The sequence below is a fragment of the Taudactylus pleione genome, unplaced genomic scaffold (genome assembly GCF_031769625.1).
Source record: "Taudactylus pleione unplaced genomic scaffold, aTauple2 ptg000147l, whole genome shotgun sequence".
Taxonomy (NCBI): domain Eukaryota; kingdom Metazoa; phylum Chordata; class Amphibia; order Anura; family Myobatrachidae; genus Taudactylus; species Taudactylus pleione.
In genome coordinates, this window is record NW_028284549.1 from 3,427,158 (window position 1) to 3,446,122 (window position 18,965).

Here is an 18,965-nt window from a genome sequence, read left to right on the forward strand (position 1 = left end):
GATTGCAATTAGCGCTCGCTCGTTCAGAAAAAGGGGGTGGCTATTCAAATGAACCGTTCGCTCCTTGCGGTCTGTTGACGCCTCCATGTCTGAACGAGCGAACAAAACATGCGGACGTTTATTTGATAAAAACACCCCCTGGCCGCTCGCATCCTACGTCATGTCCGCTATTTATTAGATTAAACGAGTACATCGACCAGCGTATGAACTGCTCGCTATTCTTGTGGCTGGTTTTTCCTACCACTATATTGTGAGCAGTTCTGACTATAAAACAACCAAGTGACGTGGTCAATGACGCCCGTTTTAATTATGCACACCCATAAAACGCCCGCTTTGACCTTTAAGCACGCCTGCGTTCTGATCTCCACTCCCCGTTTTCAAGCACCTTCCCCTGTTACCACTCACATACGCCTCATTCTGTCACTCAAAGTAGCAGGCATTCGCTATATAGCGAACAAACGATTTTCGGCCGCACTGACTGGTTTGCGCATGCGTACTAAAAACCGTACGCATGCGTAGATGGGCGAACATCGCTCGGAACGAGCGTACTGCCGCTTACGAGCGGCTCTGAATCAGGCCCTATGTCCGGCGTCTCTCCTGTCTCTCTCCGGCTGCTGCTGATGATGTCATCACCATGCAGCAGGCAGCCGTGGCCGGCCAATCAGGAGCTTTTTGGTGAAGCCCGGGAGTAAATTCCCAGGTAGCACCATTCAGACATGAGCAGGGTAATTTCCCGGGACTTAAGTCCTGGGAAATTCCCTGGTCGATTGGAGAGTCGGCTACCCGGGAACATGTTCCCGGATAGGTACTTTTCAGACATACGCGACATCCCGGGAATCTGGCCGAGGCAGGCCAAATTCCTGGGAATCTCGGTATGTCTGAAAGGGGTATGACTCAGAGTGCAGATTGGGGGGGGGGATTTATCAAGATTTGGAGATTGAGATAGTGGAAAAGTTGCCCAAAACAACCAATCAGCTTCTAGCTGTCAATTATCTAACACAGTATTTGAAATGACAATTTAGAAGCTGATTGGTGGCTTTGAGCAATTACGCCACTGTATCTCTCTCCAAGGCTTGATACATCTCCCCTTGGGAGAGCAGAGAGGGTGCAGTATTGCGGGTGGAATAGGTGGGAGTAGAGACGCTCTAATAAACAGGGGGTTTCCAGAGATGTTTAAAAGCTGGAGAAGAGTCTGACCGGCCACTGTAGGGCGTTGTAGGTGGGTAGCCAGATGGGAGAAGTATTTTAGGCTGGAGTCAGAGTTGATTAATTAGGCAAAGCTAAGAAAAAGAATTTTGAGTATTGACATTTCGGTATTACTTTTATGTTTTACTTTTGTCTGATGTAGTATTGGAACCGCTTTGCTGCTGTGATTCTATAATCACACCTTTCCCAATTATCTCCAACTTTACTATCCTCAATGGCTTCAATCTAGTTACAAGAGTTAGTACACTCAGGGCCTGATTCAGGGACGGATGGTAACGCGATTGCAGCTGCATTTTCACACGGATCGCAGTTGCAAAAATATGCTAATTATTCCAAAGCTTACTACAGCATAAGGACGCCCACCGCTGCCTTCTCATCTATGTCCTACGTCGCGTAGCAGCTGTAAAATCGGTAACATCGACCAGCCAAGCTGCCCTTTGCGGCAAACCCGACCTGTCTCAAATTCAGCGGCTCTCCTTACCCCTAGAGGGCTCTCATGCTGCGTAGGAGATCGCAATGGATAATTTATGCACGCCCATGTAACGGCGTTTAAACGGTAAGACACATCTGCGTCTTTCTAACCCTACCCTCCATTTCTTCCCCCAAACGGTGACTTCCTGTCACTCACTTTGCAAATGGATCCTCTGTGCGGGCGTAATCGCAAACCAATCGGTGTGCGTGCGCATTGCGGCTTACATGAATGGCAAACTATTGCTCGATCTGCGTTAAATACCGCCATTGCATCCATCTCTGAATCACACCCGCAATTAGGTTAATCCACTTGCAGCTCACACATACAATTCCACATGACAGTAATGCATTTGCAAACTTTGATTTAGTTTTTATTCACCTGCCTAGCCTTTGTAGACACTCTGAAACACTAGGGGGTATATTTAACTAAAGTGAGAGTTTTTAGAAGTGGGGATGTTGCCCATAGCAACCAATCGCATTCTACTTAACATTTAACTAGCACCTTCTAGAAGATAATAGCTAGAATCTGATTGGTTGTTATGTGCAACATCTCCACTTCTAAAAACTCTCACTTTAGTAAATATACCCCTTAGATCACTAAATGATAAAGGTTTTTTTATAAAGTGATTGCTTTGCTTTTTAATTGTACAAGTACTACAAAGGTATTGTAAGCAAACGGTCACTTTTACAAAATAAAAAAAAGAATAACAGATTGGTGTGAAAAATTATAGAATATTAATATTACACAGCAACACTAAGGATGGAATTCTATTACCTGCTGTAAATTACCGCGGGGAATAAGAGTCAAAGCCCGGGGCTATTAATTAGCCTCCCGCATTCCCCTGATAGCCTTGTTAAAGCACGTTAAACATGTCCGTTAACAGGGGTTATTGGGCGTTAATGCACAGGGGGCTGATCCAGCATTGCACGCAAGTTATCGGGAATCCGCGCGTGCGCAGGACCCATGCTGCGAGTGGGTAGAGTCGATCCTTCGTAATCACATGCAGCCCCTTCGATGCTTCTGCTTGATTGACAGGCAGTGGCATTTAAGGGGTGTGTGGGACCGGGGGCGGCCAACGTTCCTAGAAACGGGGACATGACCGCCCCGTTTTCCGGGAGTGGCAAGGCCAGGGACTGCGTCGACGGATACAGTTTCCTGGCCTCCCAAGCCGGCCAGCCTGAGTAAGCTGAGGCGTACTCAGCTGGCTGGCGGCCTGGCGTTGTCCACCATTGTGACCGTGCTGGGATTGCAAATGCAGCAGGGGGTGTCATACAGTGGGTGTCATACAGTGGGTGTCATACACCTCCTGCTGTATTTGCATATTTGCAAGTATGGAATTGCAACGCTGCCTGCATGCCCTACACACTACAGTATATGCCTGCGTCCCCTACACACTACAGTATATGCCTGCACTATACACTACAGTATATGCCTGCGTGCCCTACACACTACAGTATATGCCTGCGTCCCCTACACACTACAGTATATGCCTGCACTACACACTACAGTATATGCCTGCGTGCACTACACACTACAGTATATGCCTGCACTACACACTACAGTATATGCCTGCACTACACACTACAGTATATGCCTGCACTACACACTACAGTATATGCCTGCGTGCACTACACACTACAGTATATGCCTGCACTACACACTACAGTATATGCCTGCGTGCACTACACACTACAGTATATGCCTGCACTACACACTACAGTATATTCCTGCACTACACACTACAGTATATGCCTGCACTACACACTACAGTATATGCCTGCACTACACACTACAGTATATGCCTGCACTACACACTACAGTATATGCCTGCACTACACACTACAGTATATGCCTGCGTGCACTACACACTACAGTATATGCCTGCACTACACACTACAGTATATGCCTGCACTACACACTACAGTATATGCCTGCATGCATCTCTGCAATTCCATCCACTGCTGTATCACCCCCTGTGATAAGTTCACGGACCTGTGCATTAACTGGCAGTTATCTCCCAATAAGAGGGGCTAATTGAATACGGGCCGACGATCAATTAGTACCCATTCCGTTACTGGGACTAACTGAATCCGCCTTAAGTGTTACATGCAGTACTACTCAAAGAGCAACATATAAACAAAGACATATATGATACATGACAGAAGAGGAAGTAACCAGCATGACACATACCACACAAGATGCCTCATACTGCTTTCCAAGCTTCGGCCTCAGGAATGCACTGCAAAGAATAAATGGGCAATAATATGAGATATGGTAAGAACTTACCCTTGTTATCTCTATTTCTACGAAGTCCATAGGGTTCCACAGGATACCTTGGGTATAGGTGTGACGTCAGTCGCAGGGCACCAAAGAGTTAAGCTTTCAGCCTCCCAGGATGCACTAGGTCCCCCTCCTATACCCCGCCCCCGGGCCAAGGCACCTCAGTTAGTTACCAAGCCATAGGCCGGAGGAGGAGAAGGAAGAGAGAGAACAAAGATCTGGACACATACAAGAATCACATTCTCACCAGAGGGAGACGGAAAACCGGTGACCAGAGCAAAGCCCATCTGCAGCACAGGTGCGACAGGGCGGGAGTCCTGTGGAACCCTATGGACTTCGTAGAAATAGAGATAACAAGGGTAAGTTCTTACCATATCTCATATTTTCTACTTCAGGGTCCATAGGGTATCCACAGGATACCTTGGGGATGTCCCAAAGCAGTATCCTTTAAGGGTGGGGACGCTCCTGTGCAGAAAGGAGAATCCGCCGCCCGAAGGAAGCATCCTGAGAGGCAAAGGTGTCAAACCTGTAATACCTCACGAAGGTATGGACAGAAGACCACGTAGCAGCCTTGCAGATCTGAACTGCCGAGGCACCACGTCGAGCTGCCCACGAAGGACCCACAGACCTAGTGGAATGAGCCTTCAGAGAAGGAGGGACCGGTAGGCCTTCATGAAGATAAGCTTCAGAAATAGCCATACGGATCCAGGCTGCCAAAGTTTGCTTTGAAGCAGGCCAACCCTTTTTACGGAAGCCAAAGAGGACAAACAAAGCGTCCGACTTCCTAAACGAAGAAGTGCGGTCAACATAAGTCCTTAAGGCCCGCACAACATCCAAAGAGGCCTCACCCACGGAAAGACCCGGTGAGTTAAAGGCCGGAACAACTATTTCCTCGTTAATATGAAACTGGGAAATAACTTTGGGAAGAAACTCGGGCCGAGTGCGGAGCACTGCCCTGTTCCCATAAAAAACCAAGAAAGGGGGTCTACAAGAAAGAGCCCCTAACTCAGAAACACGTCTGGCCGAAGCAATGGCCAGAAGGAAAACAGTCTTAGCTGTTAGCCATTTAAGATCCACTGAGCCCAGTGGTTCAAACGGTGGTCCTTGGAGAGCCCTCAGGACCACAGCCAAATCCCAAGGCGCCACAGGTGGAACAAAGGGCGGCTGAATGCGGAGAACACCCTGCATAAAGGTGCGCACATCCGGGATTGTAGCAATCCTACGGTGAAACCAGACAGATAGGGCCGAAACCTGTACCTTCAAAGAAGCAAGGCGAAGCCCATGATCTAGTCCCGCTTGCAGGAAGGCGAGAATCCGAGACAGACGAAACTCCCGCGGTGCATAACCTCTCGGTCGACACCACTGGAAGAACGTATGCCACACGCGATGGTATATCCTCGCGGAAGACGGTTTCCGAGCTCGTAACATGGTACGCACCACAGAGCTGGAAAACCCCCGGGACCTCAGCATGGCCGTCTCAACAGCCACGCCGTCAAAGACAGCCGAGTCAGGTCCGGGTGAAGGCAAGGACCCTGAGACAGAAGGTCCGGTCGTAGCGGCAACCGCAGAGGAATGTCCACGGACAGACCCTGAAGGTCTGAGAACCAGTGCCGTCTGGGCCACGCGGGAGCTATCAACAGGAGCGTCCCTCCTTCCTGTTTGAATTTCCGGATTACCCGTGGAAGAAGGGAGACCGGAGGGAACAGGTATGCGAACCGGAACGTCCACCGGACGGACAGAGCATCCACCAGAGACGCCCCTTCGTCTCTTGTGCGAGACCCGTACACCGGCAACTTGTTGTTGTGCCGGGACGCCATGAGGTCGATTTCTGGAAGACCCCACCTGTCCACCAGTAGTTGAAAAACGTCCGGGTGCAGGGACCATTCCCCCGGATGAACGTCCTGGCGACTTAGAAAGTCCGCCTCCCAATTGAGCACTCCCGGGATGAAGACCGCTGATATGGCCGGAAGATTGCGCTCCGCCCAAACCAGGATCCGAGAGACCTCTACGAGAGCCGCCCGACTGCGAGTTCCTCCTTGCCTGTTTATGTAGGCCACGGTGGTAGCGTTGTCCGACTGGACCTGCACCGGGCGACCCTGGAGAAACCGCTGTGCCTGCTGGAGAGCATTGAAGACCGCACGGAGTTCCAAGATATTTATTGGAAGCTCCGCTTCTGTCGGCGTCCACCTGCCCTGGAACAAGTGTGGACCCGAAACTGCTCCCCAGCCCCGAAGACTGGCGTCCGTTGTCAACAGGACCCAATTTGGAACCCAGAACGGACGTCCCTTGTTGAGGTGGGTCGTCTGTAACCACCACGTAAGGGACAGGCGAACCTCCTGGGTGAGCACAATCGTCTGGGACTTCAGAGACTGAGTCAGCCCGTTCCACTTGGACAGGATCAGGTGCTGCAGAGGTCTGGAGTGAAACTGGGCGTATTCCACCATGTCGAACACCGACACCATGGAGCCCAGTAACCTCATCGCCGAGTGTAAGGACACCCGGCGGCTGTGCAGACAACTGCGCACCCTTGACTGTAAAGCAGAGATCTTGTCCTCCGTCACGAAGATCCTTTGCTGTCCCGAGTCCAATAAGGCTCCAAGATGCAGAATCCTCCGAGACGGGATTAGAGTGGACTTCTGCCAGTTGATTAGCCAGCCGTGCCGTTGCAGCAGTGCAATGGTCAGGTCCAAGTGGCGTAACAGGAGCTCTGGAGATCCTGCCACCAATAACAGGTCGTCCAAATACGGCAACATGCGGACTCCCTGCAGCCGCAGAGAAGCCGCCATGACCGCCATCACCTTGGTGAAAACACGTGGTGCTGTTGCCAGGCCAAAAGGTAACGCCCGAAACTGGAAGTGGTCGCTGCTGATTGCAAACCTGAGGAACTGTTGATGGCGCCAAAGAATAGGGACATGCAGGTAAGCGTCCTGTATGTCCAATGACACCAAGTAGTCCCCAGGTTCCAGCGCCAGAATGATGGACCGTAGGGTCTCCATCCGAAACTTCGGGACCCGCAAAGACTTGTTGAGTGCTTTGAGGTTGAGAATCGGACGATATGACCCATTGGGTTTCTGTACCAAAAATAGATTTGAATAGAAACCCTGGCCCCTCTGGGAGAATGGAACCGCCACTATAACTCCAGCCTGGAGCATAGTGTGCAATACCTTCCGCAGCTCCGTAGCCTTGTTCCGGTCTGATGGGAGACCCGTGGTGAAGAAGCGAGCCGGGGGTCTGTGCCGGAAGGAGAGGGCGTATCCGTGGGAAACCACCTCCAGAACCCAAGTGTCTGTCGTAGTAGTCGACCAACACTGGGCGAACTGTAGCAGGCGGCCTCCCACCCTGGGATCCCCCAAAGGGAGGCCCGGACCGTCAGGCCGCAGGCTTGCCATCTGGCTTGGGGGCCGGACGTCTGGTACTCCATGCCTGCTTCCGGGGCTTGACCGATTTCTTAGGGCCAGCCTGTCGAGGAAACGACTGTGGTTTGGGCCTGCCCTGGGCCCTAGATGACCGAAAGGACGATGGTCCCGAACCAGAAGGAGCAGCGGCCGACGGGAGACAGGCAGATTTGGCTGCCGCCAGCGTGGCCACAATCTTATCCAGATCCGGACCGAAGAGAACTTCTCCGGTAAACGGCAACGCTTCCAGACCTTTCTTGGAATCTGCGTCCGCCTTCCAGGATCGCAGCCACAAGGTGCGACGAGCAGCTACCGCTGCTGAAGAAATTCTAGACACCAGAGTACTAATGTCTAGAGCCGCCTCGTTGATGTAGGTGGCCGAATCACGGAGATTGCCAATCAACTCCGCCTGATCGGCCGGACAGTCGGATTCAAAAGAAGCCTCTAATGAATCCGCCCAGCGCTCCATCGCTCTGGCAACCCAGCAAATGGCCATAGCCGGCCGTGCTGCCCCCCCTGCAAGGGAATAAGCGGACTTCAGGCAGATTTCTACCTTGCGGTCCGTAGCATCCTTAAGGGAGGACATGGATGGCATCGGCAATGTGGCACTATGGACAAGACGGGTCACGTGAGAATCCACCTGTGGAGGGGATTCCCACTTCGCAAAATAATTATCCGCGAACGGATAAGCCACCGCCAGGCGTCTCTGCGGCTGGTATCTTTTGCCAGGTTGTTTCCACGCCTCCTCTAAATGGTCCACCAACTGACCCGAAAGAGGAAAGACTGTGGCATCGCCCTTCACATCTTTGAAAAAGGCATACTTAGATTTAGCCGCTGGGGGAACTTCGTCCTCAATCACCAAGGCTGTGCGGACCGCCCGAATAAGTCCAGGAATATATACTTTGGACTTAGCATCAGCGTCCTTAGTATGGAGAGGTTCCTGATCGTAAGGATCTAGAATCTCCCCATCATCAGACGTCCCTTCGTCATCCTCATAAGGAGCGGACAGAGACGCCACCGGCCTTTTATGAGACCGCATCACAGACTCCCCTTGCAACACATCCGACAAGTGCTGTACAGAACTCGTCAGGGAGTTAACCCACGCTGGCTCCTGAGAACCCGGGAGCGGGGAAATAGGGAGACTGTGGGGTACCACCAATTGTCGTGGGAACCCCTGCATGGGTGACGACACCACAGACTGCTGGGACAAACCCATCGGAGTAAACGCGGGCTGCGGAGCTAACTGGCCCACTAAAGCTGTTAACGCCTGAGCGAAACAAGCCCAGGGCGGCTCCTGTACCGGTGCTGTAACCGTAATAGGCCGCGCCATGGACAAACACTGCCGGCAAAGGCCCTCCGCGCTACCCTCCCCCTCCGCTAACGGTACTTTGCACGTGGTACACTGTAGCCGGAGGGGAAAATCACTTTCAGACATGATGGCACCACGTATGTGACCTCTCTCACCAATTAAGTATTAAATAGGCGAGAGACCACCCTGCAGCACCGCACCGCAAGGGCTTTAGCAGAAAGAACAGGGACAGTAATAAAGCTGACAGTTTAGATGAAGAAAAGATTACAGGCAGCAGCGCTAGCACAGTCACATACAATGCAGAGAAATAACAATTCCTGCACTAACAGCGCTGATCACTCAACTACACAGACACAGGGCCTGGTAGGACACAGCGCTGCATACACAGACCTGACCACAGCGGAGGAGAGGTATGCGGGGGGGACCCAGACCACGATGCTTCCGTCCAGCGCTTCCAGCAGCGTTCACCATGCGTTCTGGAGAAGATGGCCGCCGAGGAGCAGAGAGGAGGCTGGCCTGGGGGAGGAGCGCTGCCACAGGACCAGTCGGCAGCATGCAGAGAGGGCTGTGTGCAGCGGGGGAGGCGCCGGCTGTGAGACAGGGAAGGCGCGCTCCCCTGGCATGCATTTAACCCCTGGGACGCCGCAGCGCTACCGCTCTGCTGCGGTCCGCTGTCCCAGGGGGTAGTGGAAGCGCAGGTTGGTCGCCTGGCTCCACGCTGCAGCCAGTCCCCAGGGAGCCCCCTGCCTGGGGACTTAGGACCATGTGATCAGCGGGGACCCACCGCGGGACCCCGCTGCTTACCTCTGTCCCCCTTGAATCCGGCCATGGTCCGGAGCATCTGGGGTCACCGCTAGCTGTGACCCCAGACGCCCACCAGCATCCCCGGATCAGTACCGGCGTTCTGGTACCGGCGGGGTGTAGGGAAGACAGCATGGACGTCAGGACTGACTGTCCATGCTGTTCATCCAGATGTGCAGCCACAGCTGCATGAAAAATAAGCTTCAGGGGCTCTTCTAGACCCCACTCCAACAGGTGCACCCGACTCCGGCCGGGCACCAAACTAAACTGAGGTGCCTTGGCCCGGGGGCGGGGTATAGGAGGGGGACCTAGTGCATCCTGGGAGGCTGAAAGCTTAACTCTTTGGTGCCCTGCGACTGACGTCACACCTATACCCAAGGTATCCTGTGGATACCCTATGGACCCTGAAGTAGAAATCAATGTTTTTATACACATTTTACCACAGTAATTAAAGAGGGTATTCTGGAGAAATTAAAGTATAACTAAACTCTTAAATATTTCCAGTAGACAATTGTTATTACATTGTGGCCGGTTCTAAATAAAGCGTCATCTACTGCTGACCGGGACTGTTCCTGCTGAAAGACTCTGACATCACTGCTGTAATTCTACGCACCCACTGCTGGCCAGTCCCTTAGCTATGAGAGTTACTGTGGGTTAGTAATGGTCTATGTCTATGATGGCTGCATTAGCATATTACATGATGCAATAAGCGTGAAGTATGTGCATTTGGGAAAGAAGAAAGTGAAGTAATGGTTGAGAGTGAAATGACTGAGGGGCAGATCCAATTAGCGCTAATGTAGCTCTGTTAATTGATTGCAGTGGGGCTATCCTATTAGCCCCGAATTGCCACCGGACGCTGGCACTTATCGAGGATATTTTTTTCGGGACCTGATGTGTGAGAGCGGAGTGAGCATGAGGGTGAGGATGTGAGAGCGGAGTGAGCATGAGGGCGCGGGGGTGAGAGCGGTATGAGGGTGAGAATGAGAGTGAGGCTGGGGGTGTGAGAGCAGGGTGTGGAGGAGGGTGAGGATGAGGGTGTGAGAGGGGTGATGATGAGGGTGTGAGAGCAGGGTGAGGATGAGGGTGAGGGTGTGAGAGCGAGGTGAGGATAAGGGTGAGGCTGTGAGAACAGAGTGAGGATGAGGGTGAGGGTGTGAGCGGGGTGATGATGATGAGGGTGAGGGTGTGAGAGCGGGGTGAGGATGAGGGTGTGAGAGCAGGGTGAGGGTGAGGATGAGGGTGTGAGAGCTGTGAGAGGGTGAGGGTGTGAGAGCTGTGAGAGGGTGAGGGTGTGAGAGCTGTGAGAGGGTGAGGATGAGGGTGTGAGAGCTGGGTGATGATGAGGGTGAGGGTGTGAGAGCTGGGTGATGATGAGGGTGTGAGAGCGGGGTGAGGATGAGGGTGTGAGAGCTGGGTGAGGATGAGGGTGTGAGAGCTGGGTGATGATGAGGGTGAGGGTGTGAGAGCTGGGTGATGATGAGGGTGAGGGTGTGAGAGCTGGGTGAGGATGAGGGTGAGGGTGTGAGAGCTGGGTGATGATGAGGGTGAGGGTGTGAGAGCTGGGTGAGGATGAGGGTGAGGGTGTGAGAGCTGGGTGATGATGAGGGTGTGAGAGCGGGGTGAGGATGAGGGTGAGGGTGTGAGAGCTGGGTGATAATGAGGGTGTTAGAGTGGGGTGAGGATGAGGGTGTGAGAGCTGGGTGAGGATGAGGGTGTGAGAGCAGGGTGAGGGTGTGAGAGCTGGGTGAGGATGAGGGTGTGAGAGCTGGGTGAGGATCAGGGTGTGAGAGCATGGTGAGGATGAGGGTGTGAGAGCAGGGTGATGATGAGGGTGATGATGAGGGTGAGGGTGTGAGAGCAGGGTGAGCGTGAGGGTGTGAGAGCAGGGTGAGGATGAGGGTGTGAGAGCTGGGTGAGGATGAGGGTGAGGGTGTGAGAGCTGTGAGAGGGTGAGGATGAGGGTGTGAGAGCTGGGTGAGGATGAGGGTGAGGGTGTGAGAGCTGGGTGATGATGAGGGTGTGAGAGCGGGGTGAGGATGAGGGTGAGGGTGTGAGAGCTGGGTGATAATGAGGGTGTTAGAGTGGGGTGAGGATGAGGGTGTGAGAGCTGGGTGAGGATGAGGGTGTGAGAGCAGGGTGAGGGTGTGAGAGCTGGGTGAGGATGAGGGTGTGAGAGCTGGGTGAGGATCAGGGTGTGAGAGCATGGTGAGGATGAGGGTGTGAGAGCAGGGTGATGATGAGGGTGATGATGAGGGTGAGGGTGTGAGAGCAGGGTGAGCGTGAGGGTGTGAGAGCAGGGTGAGGATGAGGGTGTGAGAGCTGGGTGAGGATGAGGGTGTGTGAGAGCTGGGTGAGGATGAGGGTGTGAGAGCAGGGTGATGATGAGGGTGATGATGAGGGTGAGGGTGTGAGAGCAGGGTGATGATGAGGGTGATGATGAGGGTGAGGGTGTGAGAGCAGGGTGAGGGTGAGGGTGTGAGAGCAGGGTGAGGATGTGAGAGCAGGGTGATGATGTGGGTGAGGGTGTGAGAGCAGGGTGATGATGAGGGTGAGGGTGTGAGAGCAGGGTGAGAATGTGAGAGCAGGGTGAGGGTGAGGATGTGAGAGCAGGGTGAGGATGTGAGAGCAGGGTGAGGGTGTGAGAGCGGAGTGAGCATGAGGGCGCGGGGGTGAGAGCGGTATGAGGGTGAGAATGAGAGTGAGGCTGGGGGTGTGAGAGCAGGGTGTGGAGGAGGGTGAGGATGAGGGTGTGAGAGGGGTGATGATGAGGGTGTGAGAGCAGGGTGAGGATGAGGGTGAGGGTGTGAGAGCGAGGTGAGGATAAGGGTGAGGCTGTGAGAACAGAGTGAGGATGAGGGTGAGGGTGTGAGCGGGGTGATGATGATGAGGGTGAGGGTGTGAGAGCGGGGTGAGGATGAGGGTGTGAGAGCAGGGTGAGGGTGAGGATGAGGGTGTGAGAGCTGTGAGAGGGTGAGGGTGTGAGAGCTGTGAGAGGGTGAGGGTGTGAGAGCTGTGAGAGGGTGAGGATGAGGGTGTGAGAGCTGGGTGATGATGAGGGTGAGGGTGTGAGAGCTGGGTGATGATGAGGGTGTGAGAGCGGGGTGAGGATGAGGGTGTGAGAGCTGGGTGAGGATGAGGGTGTGAGAGCTGGGTGATGATGAGGGTGAGGGTGTGAGAGCTGGGTGATGATGAGGGTGAGGGTGTGAGAGCTGGGTGAGGATGAGGGTGAGGGTGTGAGAGCTGGGTGATGATGAGGGTGAGGGTGTGAGAGCTGGGTGAGGATGAGGGTGAGGGTGTGAGAGCTGGGTGATGATGAGGGTGTGAGAGCGGGGTGAGGATGAGGGTGAGGGTGTGAGAGCTGGGTGATAATGAGGGTGTTAGAGTGGGGTGAGGATGAGGGTGTGAGAGCTGGGTGAGGATGAGGGTGTGAGAGCAGGGTGAGGGTGTGAGAGCTGGGTGAGGATGAGGGTGTGAGAGCTGGGTGAGGATCAGGGTGTGAGAGCATGGTGAGGATGAGGGTGTGAGAGCAGGGTGATGATGAGGGTGATGATGAGGGTGAGGGTGTGAGAGCAGGGTGAGCGTGAGGGTGTGAGAGCAGGGTGAGGATGAGGGTGTGAGAGCTGGGTGAGGATGAGGGTGAGGGTGTGAGAGCTGTGAGAGGGTGAGGATGAGGGTGTGAGAGCTGGGTGAGGATGAGGGTGAGGGTGTGAGAGCTGGGTGATGATGAGGGTGTGAGAGCGGGGTGAGGATGAGGGTGAGGGTGTGAGAGCTGGGTGATAATGAGGGTGTTAGAGTGGGGTGAGGATGAGGGTGTGAGAGCTGGGTGAGGATGAGGGTGTGAGAGCAGGGTGAGGGTGTGAGAGCTGGGTGAGGATGAGGGTGTGAGAGCTGGGTGAGGATCAGGGTGTGAGAGCTGGGTGATGATGAGGGTGTGAGAGCGGGGTGAGGATGAGGGTGAGGGTGTGAGAGCTGGGTGATAATGAGGGTGTTAGAGTGGGGTGAGGATGAGGGTGTGAGAGCTGGGTGAGGATGAGGGTGTGAGAGCAGGGTGAGGGTGTGAGAGCTGGGTGAGGATGAGGGTGTGAGAGCTGGGTGAGGATCAGGGTGTGAGAGCATGGTGAGGATGAGGGTGTGAGAGCAGGGTGATGATGAGGGTGATGATGAGGGTGAGGGTGTGAGAGCAGGGTGAGCGTGAGGGTGTGAGAGCAGGGTGAGGATGAGGGTGTGAGAGCTGGGTGAGGATGAGGGTGAGGGTGTGAGAGCTGTGAGAGGGTGAGGATGAGGGTGTGAGAGCTGGGTGAGGATGAGGGTGAGGGTGTGAGAGCTGGGTGATGATGAGGGTGTGAGAGCGGGGTGAGGATGAGAGTGAGGGTGTGAGAGCTGGGTGATAATGAGGGTGTTAGAGTGGGGTGAGGATGAGGGTGTGAGAGCTGGGTGAGGATGAGGGTGTGAGAGCAGGGTGAGGGTGTGAGAGCTGGGTGAGGATGAGGGTGTGAGAGCTGGGTGAGGATCAGGGTGTGAGAGCATGGTGAGGATGAGGGTGTGAGAGCAGGGTGATGATGAGGGTGATGATGAGGGTGAGGGTGTGAGAGCAGGGTGAGCGTGAGGGTGTGAGAGCAGGGTGAGGATGAGGGTGTGAGAGCTGGGTGAGGATGAGGGTGTGTGAGAGCTGGGTGAGGATGAGGGTGTGAGAGCAGGGTGATGATGAGGGTGATGATGAGGGTGAGGGTGTGAGAGCAGGGTGATGATGAGGGTGATGATGAGGGTGAGGGTGTGAGAGCAGGGTGAGGGTGAGGGTGTGAGAGCAGGGTGAGGATGTGAGAGCAGGGTGATGATGTGGGTGAGGGTGTGAGAGCAGGGTGATGATGAGGGTGAGGGTGTGAGAGCAGGGTGAGAATGTGAGAGCAGGGTGAGGGTGAGGATGTGAGAGCAGGGTGAGGATGTGAGAGCAGGGTGAGGGTGTGAGAGCAGGGTGATGATGTGGGTGAGGGTGTGAGAGCGGGGTGATGATGAGGGTGAGAGCCGGGAGGGGAGTCTCTGTACCTGGTCTGTCTCCACAGGAATATCTGGATGGGAAGCGGGATCCCCCGCAGCCTCTCCTGCTCCTGTCCGTCCGAGCACTTCCTCTTCACCATTGCGGCGGCGGCTGTGGGCAGCCTCTGTCCCGGCTTCTCTCCCCTATCTCCCTGCTGCTGCTCCCTCACCCCCGGGTGCTCCCTTCCAGGCCTCTCCCCGCTGCTCCCCCGCCGCTCCCGCTGCCGGACTCCGGCTCTGTAAAATGTCCGCTCCTGTGATTTCTGCTTTCAGCACCTCCCCGTGCGGACAGCGCCCTGACAGTGACGGCGGTGCAGGGGGGAACTGCGGCTCACACTCACTAATATACTCACTGTAACTAACACTCACTCTGTATACTATACATTCACTGTAACTAACACTCACTCTGTATACTATACATTCACTGTAACTAACACTCATTCTGTATACTATACATTCACTGTAACTAACACTCATTCTGTATACTATACATTCACTGTAACTAACACTCATTCTGTATACTATACACTCACTGTAACTAACACTCACTCTGTAACACACTCATTGTAACTAACACTCACTCTGTATACACTCGCCGTAACTAACACTCACTCTGTAAACACTCTCACTGTAACTAACACTCTGTTTACGCTCACTGTAACTAACACTCACTCTAACACACTCACTGTAACTAACACTCACTCTGTAACACACTCATTGTAACTAACACTCACTCTGTATACACTCGCCGTAACTAACACTCACTCTGTAAACACTCGCTGTAACTAACACTCACTCTGTATACACTCGCCGTAACTAACACTCACTCTGTAAACACTCGCCGTAACTAACACTCACTCTGTATACACTCGCCGTAACTAACACTCACTCTGTATACACTCGCCGTAACTAACACTCACTCTGTAAACACTTGCTGTAACTAACACTCACTCTGTAAACACTCACCGTAACTAACACTCACTCTGTATACACTCGCCATACCTAACACTCACTCTGTATACACTCGCCGTAACTAACACTCGCCGTAACTAACACTCACTCTGTAAACACTCACTGTAACTAACACTCACTCTGTACACATTCGCCGTAACTAACACTCACTCTGTATACACTCACCGTAACTAACACTCACTCTGTATACACTCGCCATACCTAACACTCACTCTGTATACACTCGCCGTAACTAACACTCGCCGTAACTAACACTCACTCTGTAAACACTCACTGTAACTAACACTCACTCTGTACACATTCGCCGTAACTAACACTCACTCTGTATACACTCGCCGTAACTAACACTCACTCTGTACACATTCACCGTAACTAACACTCACTCTAATACACTCGCCGTAACTAACACTCACTCTGTATACAGTCGCCGTAACTAACATTCACTCTGTATACACTCGCCGTAACTAACATTCACTCTGTATACACTCGCCGTAACTGACATTCACTCTGTATACACTCGCCGTAACTAACACTCACTCTGTACACATTCACCGTAACTAACACTCACTCTAATACACTCGCCGTAACTAACACTCACTCTGTATACAGTCGCCGTAACTAACATTCACTCTGAATACACTCGCCGTAACTAACACTCACTCTGTATACACTCGCCGTAACTAACACTCACTCTGTATACACTCGCCGTAACTAACACTCACTCTGTATACACTCGCCGTAACTAACACTCACTCTGTATACACTCGCCATACCTAACACTCACTCTGTATACACTCGCCGTAACTAACACTCACTCTGTAAACACTCACTGTAACTAACACTCACTCTGTATACAGTCGCCGTAACTAACATTCACTCTGTATACACTAGCCGTAACTAACACTCACTCTGTATACACTCGCCGTAACTAACACTCACTCTGTATACACTCGCTGTAACTAACATTCACTCTGGTGCGAGACCCGTAGCGACGGAGCGCCCATCGCTGGCTGGGTCTCCCGAATGCACAATGCCGGAGCCGGCTCAGGAGTGCGCATGCGCAGTGGGGGACCATCGTCAAGCTTGCGAGTGCTGTGCGCTCGCGAGCGAGTCTGAATCAGGCCCAGAGTACAAATGTATGTAGATGTACAGGGGAACCCGATAATTAATAAATCTGTCCCTTAATGCTTTAAAACAACACAAGTCCAGTTATCCTGTGGTTTCCTGTCTATATAAAGCTGTACAAAGTAGAGTCCCCCCGGGCAATTGTATGTTTTATTTAAACTGACGAACAACATACATTAGGTACTTTCTATTTTAAATATAAATGTACATATACAGTACATAGGGAGATGTCCCTGTGTTATAATTGCTCCCATTTGAAATGGATTTCTCTTAATGCTCTATGGGGTCTATGTACTAAGCCTTGTAGGGAGATAAAGTGGACGGACATAAAGTACTAACCAATCAGCTCCTGTTATTTTTACTAAGCCTTGGATGGAAATAAAGTGAATGGAGATAAAGCACCAGCCAATCAGCTCCTAACTGACATGCCACAGGCTGTGTTTGAAGAATGACAGTTAGGAGCTGGTTGACTGGTACTTTATCTCTGTCCACTTTATTTCCATTCAAGGCTTAGTAAATAGACCCTACAGCCTGTAAAGTGACAGTTAGGAGTGGTTGGTACTTTAAGTCCATCCACTTTATCTCTCTCCAAGGCTTAGTACATAGGCCCTGATTCAGATGCGCTCGCTATTTGCGAGTGCTCGCTCTGAATCAGGGCGGGACGTTTTTTTTTTACCCCGGCCTCCAGGCCGCTCGCTAAGCTGTGGGTGACCACCCAGAGCTTTAGCGGGTGGCCTGGCGATGGTCGCGATTATCGCGACCATCAGACTTGCAACGAGACCCTTGTGATAGGGTCTCGTCCACCGCAAGCCCCAGTGAGCTTCCTACTCTAATAGAGCAGGAAGTTCACTACTGACATCACGTGTGATGTCAGTAGGGCTGCCCACAAACGGCAGGTGTTCCTTCGGCAACGATAATATATATAGTTATAGTGCCTGCGCTAGTTTGCGTAATTCTGTAGGTGCCTACTGTGACAACCAATATGTGTATGTAGATCTAATAATACTTTGCACACAGGGATAATAGGTGGTTTTAATGGATCTAGTACATACATACTACAACAAACAAATCAATTGAGAAGTCAATTCGGGAACACCTCCATTTGTGCAGCCATCCCCCCCCGACCCGCCTACAAAACGGGGCGAGCTGTTGATCAACAGGCGCTCGCAAGCGGGTCTGAATCAGGCCCATAGACCCCTATAAGGTTCTATATTTTGGTATGTGGCCCAATGCTTTATTTTCTGTGTAACATCACATGCAGGGATCCTGCAGAGCACCAGACTGGTGTAACTGTAAGGGCGTCTGTGATTGGTTCCAACTGTTGCTATAGTAACAAGAGACCTTCATTTCCATGACTACTTTACCCTGCAAATTGCAATACCATAAAAAAAAAAATCAGCAATGCTTGTACATGTCAGTTTTCCAGCAAAGGGTTATATCAGGCTGGTTAGTACTGGTAAAATAACACCGTGCCAAAGAAAACCCTCAGTTGAGTTCTGTCATCGTGGTTCTTCCATGGTGAAGTTACTGTTTACAAAATAAATGAATACTCTTTATAATGCCATCTTACTGCACAGGCCAAAACTGGGGTTATTATAACAAAGGTGCAGATATATACAGGGTGACGTTTATTTGGTATTTATATATTTTAAAGCACTTTAGAAACTAGAAAATACCTGGTGGTAAGTGAAATATATCAAAGTGTGGAGCAGGTAAGTTTGTCCGAATATGTGGATTACCCTTGGGCTACTTACCACTAAAGACTGGTGGAGAGTTCATATGGGGATTAATGGGAATGACTCACCCATTGGTGTGTGTCAGCCTTATTCCCTAGCGACAGTACTAATTGTGAGGGTAAGTATTTTCATACCCAGGGGAATATTTGTATAAAGAATATGAAGTTTATTTTAAATTTCACCAGCAAGAATAACTCTTTTACAAACAAGTACGCAATCAAACTATACAATCGTAACACACAGGACAGGAATATCACTGGGTCAGCAGAGGCATGAGGGCACCATGCTTTTTCAGGTGCATCGTCCACCATTTAGGATTACCACCCATCAGGGATTCCTCCGGACAGTCTGGATATCAGCCTGCTCATCCCGGACAGGTGGTGTCTGGAATTCCCAGCCATCCATTCAGCTCCACTCGTGGCACACCCTCTACAACCTGCAACATGTCTCCTGGACGCCCTAAGCCCACCTACCATCTGGGCATTCTGTTACATAGTCCTTGCTAAGCCTGTCTTCCTCCTGCCCCTCCTCCAATGCCTCATGTGACGAGACAAGTCAGTGTGGGGTGAGGCTGGGGGGGCAAGGCAGACAACATATGCCACTGGCCACTGCTGAGCTGATGGACAAAGTAACCC

At 52.1% G+C, this 18,965-nt stretch overlaps 1 protein-coding gene across 17 annotated transcripts in view; it reads right to left on the bottom strand.

Moving 5' to 3' along the window:
- Positions 1 to 14,693, bottom strand: part of UNC80 (unc-80 subunit of NALCN channel complex) — a 240,601-nt gene extending 225,908 nt beyond the window's left edge. For all 17 annotated transcript variants that reach the window (XM_088474107.1, XM_088474108.1, XM_088474104.1 and 14 more), the window contains exons 1-2: positions 14,507 to 14,693; positions 3,869 to 3,917 (exon numbers count right to left, since the gene is read on the bottom strand). In XM_088474107.1, coding sequence (XP_088330233.1) covers positions 3,869 to 3,917; positions 14,507 to 14,598 — 141 coding nt within the window. In that variant the 5' untranslated portion in view covers positions 14,599 to 14,693. The remainder of the gene's footprint in view (positions 1 to 3,868; positions 3,918 to 14,506) is intronic.
- Positions 14,694 to 18,965: the final 4,272 nt, after the last annotated feature.